Raw genomic sequence first — 10,442 nt, 5'->3', positions numbered from 1 at the left:
AGATCTTGTGTTTGCAAAATTCTGATTACGTCTCATATTAGGAATAATTATTTGCTATTTCTGTTCCATGATGAGAAAAATGATTTCCTATTTTCCGTAATCTAACAACCCCAGATAAGTTGAACTACTCGGGAGATGCAGGCGGAGAGATCCTGCCCATGGCATCATCTTCTTATGAGTGCTGCAGCCTACAAAATAAGGAACATGAGGTCTGCAAAGATCATCATTGTATAGTGGAATCCCATGTGTATCAGAAACAGGTTTGCAAAAGACTACATTGAAAAATCTTATTTTGAAAGTATCACTTTCAATAACTAACTTTACTATTTCTATGTTCTAGTTCCCAGGAAAAGATTTCTGAGCCCAATGACTAAAACATAAGAGCAACAAAAGCAAGACCCTTCTATAGAGCCAGATGGATTTGGCAGTTGGAAAGACTGTCCCAGGTACCTTCCCCTCCACTTCTTTGTGGCATTCTATTTACCCTCTGCGATTCTCCCTGCTCCCTACCCATCCTCCTTGAAGCCATCACTCCTGGGTCTCATTTACACAGAATCTTCCAGCTCTTAATGTGGAAAAGCCCTTTAGATGCTAAACCAATGCTCTCTTTCCCAACGGATGCATACGTTTCCATAACACACTTAGTAATGATAACAAAGTCTTTAAGACCCACACAGCTCTTTAATTGTGGTTCTGAATCATGTAATAAGCATAAGGAAGATATTTTTGAATAAAGAGGGTTTTCCTTTTCTATAATTGCATCATTTTAGCAGCCACCTCCTCCACCTACTTCTAAGACCAACACTGCATCTGTATTTCCTTAAAAGGGAATATTTACCTATTAGACAACGTGCTGCTTTCCACATGGTAAGGTTTTCTTTTTGCTGACCTTGAAGGGGAACGATCCAGAAGTCTCTGGGTCTGAAATGTAGGGTGATTCAAACACTGTTCTGTCAAGTATCTGTCAGCTGGGTCCAATTGCAGTAAATTCTTAGGAAATAAAGTTTAGGAATGGAAAGGACATTAGAAAGTCAAATGTAAGCTCTAATAATTACCTTATTTTTTTAAAAGAAATACATGATTATGCCACATCTAACAGACACAGTTCAGACAAGCAACAGGACTGAAGTCTCTTACAGTCTCTCACCATTTGCAGTGTTCTCAGTATAAACCCATTCAGCCCTTTTGTGAATATCAGAGACATATTATCTATTATAAAATCTGACTCATGTTACATACATAAATTCTGTATCCTACACTTTGCACTTAAGGATCAAAGACATTTTTACATAAGTAAACATTTAAAATATTTTACTAAGTCTATTTTCACATGAAAATAGACATTCTTCATCTTCCTCCCATCCCTCAGCTATTTAACTACTTATCTGGAAGTAGCCCAGGTTACCAGTTTCATGTTCATCCTTCCATAGATATTTTATACATAGCCCCAACTGCTCCTTGTATTCTGTCCAAACATCAGCATACCATCACCTACACTTCATTTTTGTTCCAATTGAAACACCAACTTTAAAAGATCATTCCAAATTGGGAAAGAGTTTTAACTCCATCGATATATTTATTTGCTTTTAGCAATTCTGTAATAACAAATATTCAGGTTGTTTATTAACTATACATTATGTATTTAATATTTAATTGTTTACTATTGCCATTATAAATAATGCACCAACAAACAACCTTACAGCATGTTTTTTTTAAAAAAAAGGTTTCATATATATATATATATATATATATATATACACATATATATATGTATATATCTTCTACTGCAAGAAATACATTGGATGCCAGCCAGTTTTTACTATTATAATTAATGCTGTGCTGAACACATGAATTATTTGCACTTATCCATGACTGCTTTCACAGTATGAAATCCTAAAGATGGAGATGGCATGATGGCTCAGTGGCTAGATCCTCGCCTTGCATGCACTGGGATTTCATATGGGTGCAGATTCATATCGCGGTGCTCCACTTCCCATCTAGCTCCCTGTTTGTGGCCTGGGAAAGCAGTGGAGGACGGCCCAAAGCCTTGTAAGCCTGCACCCACGTGGGAGACCCGGAAGAAGCTCCTGGCTCCTAGCTTCAGACTGGTTCAGCTCTGGTCATTGCGGCCACTTGGGGAGTGAGCCAATGGATGGAAGATCTCTGTCTCTCCTCTCTGTAATTCTGCCTTTCCATTAAAAAGAAATAATACATCCTTTTTAAAAATCCTAATGATGGAATTGGGAGGGATGCAAAATTTTAAGGTTTCTTTTCGTTGTGTCTCCAATTTACCGGCCTTGGAAGGCCATATCAGATCATATTCACCTCTAAAAGGGTGACTCTAATAATACCTTGGCACTCTTAGCAGACAGCAACATTTTTATTCTTTTTAATACTTCTAAATTAGATATTTAAAAAAACAGTATCTGGAAATAGTTTTAACTCACATCCTTGATTATTAGTGAGTCTTAATATTTTATGTTTTTTAAATCTTTCTACTTCTGCATCTAATATATAATTGTTTATTCATTAAGATACCTACCCTTTGTTTTATGTTCTACATATTAGATTCTCTACAACTAAAACCTTTTCTTACAATATGATCTATCTTTAGTAACTGGACAAGATTTTAAAGGGTGGATCTTCATTAAAATTAATTAAATCAAGTAAATACTTAAGGAAACGATCTACATAGTCTGACACAACACAATAAACCACAATGAAATTTTATCTTTAAAGGATTGCCATGCTTCCTTAGAGGAAGGAAGAAAAACAAAATTGCAGTGGTAATAAATCCCTCTCTAGCTCATTTCAACTGGTTCTTCCCTTTGTTACTCTTTGTGCTGTGTTAAACAGCAAGAGCAATCTCAGATCTGCTCCCATAGCAAGACCTCAATTTAAGCAAGACCTTAATTTAACACTTTCAACTAGCTCCACAGAAAATTTAACTCTGATTCTATGATATATTGACATGTTATTTGTGTGAAAAGATGCTGCTAATTAAAATCCAAGTTACTGATTACAGGTAATGGATATATATTCATGCTGATTTTGATTCAACTCTGAAATGATCATAACTCATTAATATAAAACAAAACTGTGAAGGTATACACGATTTTGTTCTGACAGTTAAAGCTAACATCAAAATTCATTCAACTATAAGATACCAGTTTAAAAAAAGGAAAGCTGGCCTTTGAGTAGTCTCTTAAATTAGAAGTTTATATGACTAGAAGATAAATAACTGCATTAGTGCAATTAGATGTCAACAGTAGACACTACAGCACATACAAAGAAATACATTTATGCTTATAGCATTGTTTTTCTAATTACTTGAAGGATGAGATTAGCAAGAGAAATTTTACTCAGTTAACAGTTTCTAAAATTCAGTAACATGGTCCAGGGGAACAACCTAATAATTATTTGTTTATTTATTTTTTTTAAATAAAGCCTGTCATTGGCATATGTCCTAGCAGTTAAGATGCCAGTTGGGGCACCATAGTATCTCTTTGACTGTGCCTCACATTGTCTCAAGGCTTCAATCACACTCCAGCTTCCTGCTACTGTCTACTCTGTGAAGCAGGAGATAATAACTCTAGTAGTTGTGTCCCTGACACCCATGGGGGGGATCTGCATTGAACTTCCTTTTGGCTTATCCCCAGGCATTATGGGCACTAGGGAATGAGGCAGCAGAGAGCTCTTGCTGTCTCTCAAATGAACAAAAGTTAAAAAAATTAAAACTATTAGAGCTGTAAATTAATTCCATAATTTATATGCTTACTAAAATGGTTTATAATTAGATATAAGACAGGATGGCAATTTAAGGTTAGCAATATAGGGCCAAAATGATCAAGACAGCTATAGAGAAAGACAAAATATTTTTCTCATGAAAGGACATTTCTGATGTTTCAAATTAATCTTCAAAAACACCAAAAAAGGATGATTTTATTTATGTAATAATCAATAATAACAAGCCAATATTTTTTAAAGATTTATTTATATTGAAAAAGCAAATACGGAGAGAAGGAGAGACAGAGAAAAAGATCTTCCATGTGCTGGCTCACTCTGCAAGTGGCCACACTGGTCTGAGCTGAGCTGATCCGAAGCCAGGAGCCAGGAGCTACTTCCAGGTCTCCCATGCGGGTGCAAGGTCCCAAGGCTTTGGGCTGTCCTCCATCTGCTTTCCCAGGCCACAAGCAAGGAGCTAGATGGGAAGTGGAGCAGCTGGGATATGAACTGGTGCCCATATGGGATCCCAGTGCATGTAAGGTGAAGATTTAGCCAGTAAGCTACCACGCCAGGCTCCACAAGGCAGTATTAATTGCTGGTGACAAATGTCAGAATTGTGGTTTCTTGGGTCAGGACTACAAAGCCTGGCAGGAATCCTAAGGAGGTATCTGGAGTGTTAACAATCTTCTGTATTATAAACATGTTTACATCATAAAACTTAACTGAGAAGTAGACATAATTTGAGTACCTTTTCAGAGACATGACAGTAAATATATTAAATAAACAGGAACTAGAATGTTTAGCTTCCAATCTGTCAGAAGTACAGAAAGTTTCAGAATATTGTTCTACTTTTAACTGTGGTAGCTTCTTATCAGTGTAAGCTTTTAATCAGATACCACACTGATGCTTAGTAATTACACTTGGCAATGGTCTAACAAAAATGTTCAATTATTTTTAACTAAAAGAAAACAAAAAGCAGAAAACATGCATTTATTTCCATTTTCAACTTCATTCTTTTTATATTTTTAAAATTACTAAATTGTTAAGGTCCTTATCAATAAGCAGTAAGCATGTTAAAGAGCATACTGACAAAACTCAACCAACTTAAGCGATAATTTATGCCTAATTACAGTGAAAGCTTTGACTTTTTATTTTTAATAGCACTTCTCAATCTGTGTTCAGAAGAATGTTAGTGCTTTAGGGTTTTATAAAAAAACAAAAAACAAACAGCATTCAGCAATTAAATCTGGCAAATATTGGAAGAGACAAAATGCTGCTTTACTGAGATTTCTGAGAGTCTTCATAGATTAATGAATATTGTGAATCTCTACAAAAGATTATAAGGTATGTGGACTTTTCCCCAAAGTCACACCCACCTCTCCCACCTCTGCCCACACACCTATTTACACTATGTCCCCTGGAACACAGCTTAACATAGTTTAAAGCCTAGCAAAATTTTGAGAATGCTGCTCAGCCATTTCCAACTGTGCTAAGTATGCCCTTTAAAGGCGCTAGGCACAGTACAACATCCACGGATTTTGACAGCTGACTGCATGAACAAACAATAAAATTGATCTATTAACAACAGTTTTTTTAAGTTCTACTATCAAACAATAAGAACTTGCTCATGCACTGGCTGGCTACAGTGCAACTGAAGTGAGAAAGACAGTTCTCTCTCAAGGGACTCACTGCCTGCTGGGGAAGAAATGCTAGAATAAAGGAATTGAGGCTGTTTTTAAGAAGTCCTAAGCAGGGGGACATCTGGACAGGGTGCCACAAAAGGGACAGAGGCCACAAAATGATTGCAGTGACTCTGACATAGCTAAAAAGGAGCCAAAAAGAGGAATCTGGGAAAGAAGAGGCCAAATTATAAACAGCAAAGAACTGGTTCACTGATCAAGTGTGCATAAACTAGTGGGTGTCTTAAATATCAGTTGAAAAAAAAATCACAGGATTCTACATTCTTTCAACACTCATTCTAAGATTTCATTAGAACCTGTCCCTGTGCAACTAAGCAATTTTTATTATCCTATTTTAGGAAAGTAAATTAGGGACTACGATATATTAAATCCACTTGTAATTTTACCAAAATGCCTTTCAGACAACACAGTCCCCTATTCGTCAACATCACACATTCACTTTAAAAACATGTAATTCATATACAACAGAGTCCTTAAACTAAAGGAGGCTTTATACAAACATCAACTTCTCCTACCTTCATTAGGTCAAGCAAAACACTATTTAAAATGCCAAGATATCTTCTCTCCAATGACTGAGGATGGTTAACAGCTGGAAACTGTAACAACAACATGACAGGAACGTTAGTATCTGGATGATAGGTTACATGTATATGTGCCACAGAAGGGAGTAAAAGTTACCTCCCCCAGTGTCAACCCAAGTCACATTCTATGAAGGGTATTTTAAAGTTCGTAAAAAATGCCTAATATGAAAAAAAAAACTGTACAGAGATTTTAATTTTCTTTTCGCACCAAAATAAAACTTGTGCTAATTCCTTACAACATGTTTCAACAGGATCTATTTTGAGATACTAAAAAGGCTAAGACACCAGTTTGAAAAGAGGCATTTTCAGAACAACACGAATTCTGCTAACATTGAAGCAAGAACAAACATCAAATAGATGGTGAAGCTTGGGTGAAGAATAGGGAAATCACTGATGCTTTACAAAAAGCATATAGAGACAATGCTGCCAAGAAACCAGCAGTTTAGAAACATTCTCAACGAAGAGATGAAATGATGAAGATGGAGTCCACAGCTTTAAGCAGACCATCCACATTATTCTGCAAGGACTGACATATTCATGGCAGGCAACTGCCAACACCACAGACATCTCAATTGGCTCAGCTTACAAAATGCTGGCGGAAAAAATTAAAGTGGAGCGAATTTTGTGCTCAGTAGGTACCGAAGTTGTCACACTCAGATCACTTTCAGACAGCTCTCCATGGAAATTTTAAGAAAAGTGGAAAGTGGTATTAGGACATTGAATCTTTTTTTTTTTTTCCAAAGAATTGAAGCTGGAGCTGACATGTGGCTTTCCCACTCCAGTCCTAAAAGAACCCAACACCAGCTGTGGCTGCCGAAAGGTGAAGGCGATAGAGTCACAACAGAAGCTGAGCAGCCAAAAGCAAAGGCCATAGCAGCAACATCTGGGGACTGCTCAAGGCATTCTGCCTGCTGACTTCTGAACATGGGAGTGTTTTGAGAAAGCTTGCCAAACCTTTAGTAGGAAACCACCTAGAAAAGCTCAAAGTTCCTCTCCAATATGACCATGCCCCTGCTCATGCCGCTCATCAGACAAGAGTAATCTGGGGAGTTTTCACAGGAAATCCACAGTCAGTCACTGCAGAGTCCTGATGCGGCCCTTCTGCCTTCTTTTTGTTTCATAGTCTTAAAACAAAGAACAACCATTTTTCTTCAAAAACAAACAAAAAAACCCAAAGTGCACTGTCATGGTTGAATCCCCATGGCCCTCAGTTCCTGAGGGATGGACTAAATGGCTGGCACAAAAGTAGCTTGAGGTGCCAGTGTCATGGTGTATGTAGCAGGCTAATCCTCCACCTCTAAACAGCAGCATGTCATATGGGTGTTGGTTCATGTCAAGCTGCTCCACTTCTGATCCAGTTGCCTGCTTTTGACCTAGGAAAGCAGTGGAGGACAGCTCAGGTCCATGGGCCACTGCACCCATAGGGGAGACCCAGAAGAAGCTCCTAGCTCCTGGCTCTTGATCATCTCTGCTCTGAGTGAACCAGTGGATGGAAGACCTTCATCTCTCCCTCTCTCTGTAACTCTTTCAAATACAAACAATAAAGTCTATCTTTTCCTTTTTTTTTTAAAGGAGCTTGGTTTTTTTTTTTTTTAACTTTTTCCATGAACTTTTTCATATTTATATACTAATTTTGGTATCTATGTACTTTAGGTTCAGATGATAAAGAGCAGGAAAATGCCCACAGGCAGAAGACAATATTTAAATGTAGGCATATACAACAAAGTCTATTGTAAAAATTAGAGACTATACAATTTATAGTGCACTGTCTGCTTATACAAGTCAGTTCTATTACAGTTTACACAGGATTTGTCTGCTTATATAGCAGCTCCTTAATTAATGACAGTAATTGGGTAACTAGCAGAAGGGATATTATAAGACATCACACAAAACTCTTATACTGTTCTTCACAATAACACAATTACTGCTAAAGACAGGGATGTAAAAAAGATGAAAAGGCAGTAAGATGCTGATACCTGCAAAGCCACAGAAGGAGAAACAGCAACTTTAGACATTCTCGTATTGCTCTTAATGCCTTGGTTTAAAATCCTGCCTTTTTAAAGCTGGCATACAAGGCAAACAAAGGCTCTTGGACTAACAAAATGAGGAGGAGAGGCCCCATTTATTTAGCCGCTCTGCTCCTTTCCTCTACTAACTTGCATTCTGCAGTCTTTCTCGGGGAATGGTAAAGCACTGGGTCAGATGACTGGCTGAGTCCCATCCTACTGCCTCAGAGCATTTCAAGTTAATGAAATTCCTAAATATGCTAACTAAGTGGATGGGAAACTATTTGTGTAGTTAAATTTGAAGAAAGTCTTCAAGGAGTGATTATGACATCATCGCCATGCAGTGCTCTGTACAGCAGGAGCCGGAACGCCAGGGCCTCCTAAATCTGGCACCTGGGGCATCTGCTGCCCGGCTGGGAAGCAAGCAGTGCTAGTTCTGCAGCCCTGCATGCTGACTGAGGCCCAGAGAAAGCAAAGATCAGGGTGGGCTGCAGTTGCAGAAGAAAAGAACCCACAGGCAATATTTTAACAGGGTTTTGGAAGAAAAGAAACATGTGAAGATGGAGAAAAGTAGGACAGTACCTTCAGGAGACAGGAAGTAAAAAGAAAAACATGAACTTAACAAAGACGCACACGCAAAACCTAAAACTGAATTCTGAGGGAAGTAACGCCCTGCGAACTATTTTAGGCATTATCATGCTTATTTTAGAGATGAGGAAGCTGACGATCACAAAGTTCAATAACTGGTTTGGGGCAAGTTATATAACCCCAAAGTAGCAGAACTGGCACATGCACTCAGGCCTAAACCCACACCCACAGTTTTTAAGTTTGACTGCCTCACCTCAGGGAGGTGCAGAGGTTTTTTTTTTTTTTTAAGATTAATTTTTATTATTATTTTTATTGGAAAGGTGGATATACAGAGAGGAGAGACAGAGAGGAAGATCTTCCGTCCAATGATTCACTCCCCAAGTGAGCGCAACTGCCAATGCTATGCCGATCCGAAGCCAGGAGCCTCTTCCGGGTCTCCCACGTGGGTGCAGGGTCCCAAAGCTTTGGGCCGTCCTTGACTGCTTTCCCGGGCCACAGGCAGGGAGCTGGACGGAAGTGGAGCTGCAGGGATTAGAACCGGCGCCCATATGGGATCCTGAGCGTGCAAGGCGAGGACCCTAACCACTGTGCCATTGTGCCAGGCCCAAAAAATAATAAGTCTTAAAAAAAAAGAGACATGACAGAGTCAGAGAGAAGAGTGGTGAAAGGGGGAGGGGATGTGGGTGGTGGTTGCCTATTGGCTGGGGGAGCGAGCAGCTGAAGAGCAAGCTAGCAAGGCAGGTTGAGTATTGCTGGCCACTGTTAGGGGGATTTTGACCTGAGCCTGAGGGGTACATGCAGCAGAGTCCCAGGTCTCCCGCGCGGGTGCAGGGTCCCAAAGCTTTGGGCCGTCCTTGACTGCTTTCCCGGGCCACAGGCAGGGAGCTGGATGGGAAGCGGGGGCCGCTGGGATTAGAACCGGCGCCCATATGGGATCCCGGGCGTGCAAGGCGAGGACCTTAACCACTGCGCCATTGCGCCGGGCCCGGTGCAGAGATTCTTTTGGATGCTACTGAAACATAGCAGTCCAAAGAGAGAACCTGCCATACTGTGATAAAAGACCCTATACTAGTGTATTTTACTTAATATTCTGTTAATAAGGTCTACCTTTTGCTATCAAGTACCTTCTTTTCTTATTCTAGAAGTGATATTTTAAAAAAAAGATTTATTTATTTGAAAGGCAGAGAGCAGGAGCAAGACAGCTGTGATGGCTGGGGCGGAGTCATGCTGAAGCCAGGAACCTAGAACTCCACCCCAGGCCCCCGTGCGAGTGGCAGGGGCCCAAGCACGTCGGCCATCTTCTGCTGCTTTTCCATGTGCACTGTCAGGGAGCTGGATGGGATGTGAACAGCCAGGACTCCAACTGGTCCTCACATAGGATGCTGGTACCACAGGCAGCAGCTTAACCTGCTGTAACACAGTACCAGTCCTGAGAAGTGATTTTCCACAATAAAAAATTTAAAAAAAATTTGAAAAGAAGCATTATAAATGTTACATGAATTTAAAATGATCAAACTATTGACTTTAAGAAACTGATAGGCTTTTAAATGAAAATTATCATTACAATTAAAGAGAATTCAACAAACAAGAAGAGCAATCAGTAGTCTTCCCTCCTTTCTTCATTACCCAGCCAGGACAGCCCAATGAGGGTACCTCTTTACTGAGCACACTCAGTGTGTGCTGGGCATGAGGTCTGGGCATTTCACTTAAAATGTTGTGAAGTTTGTCTTTACAATAAACCCATCATCACATTACATATGAAGAAACAGAAGTCCGAGGTGGGGCAGTGACTTCCTAAGGTCATTCGAGTAGCAAACACAGGCCAGGCTTTGAAGGGCAGC

The 10,442-nt window shown here is 39.5% G+C and overlaps 1 protein-coding gene across 1 annotated transcript in view; it reads right to left on the bottom strand.

The window, feature by feature from the left end:
• CDKL5 (cyclin dependent kinase like 5) overlaps window positions 1-10,442 on the bottom strand; it is a 181,217-nt gene that overhangs the window by 25,815 nt on the left and 144,960 nt on the right. The window contains exons 10-11 of the mRNA XM_040997668.1: window positions 5,942-6,022; window positions 839-990 (exon numbers count right to left, since the gene is read on the bottom strand). Of these exons, the coding sequence (XP_040853602.1) occupies window positions 839-990; window positions 5,942-6,022 (233 nt within the window). The remainder of the gene's footprint in view (window positions 1-838; window positions 991-5,941; window positions 6,023-10,442) is intronic.

Source organism: Ochotona curzoniae, unplaced genomic scaffold (genome assembly GCF_017591425.1).
Source record: "Ochotona curzoniae isolate NIBS_2020 unplaced genomic scaffold, NIBS_Ocur_1.0 contig_1274, whole genome shotgun sequence".
In the NCBI taxonomy this organism is placed as follows: Eukaryota; Metazoa; Chordata; class Mammalia; order Lagomorpha; family Ochotonidae; genus Ochotona; species Ochotona curzoniae.
The sequence above is the reverse complement of the archived record's forward strand: the minus strand, read 5'-3'. Positions and strand labels throughout refer to the sequence as shown.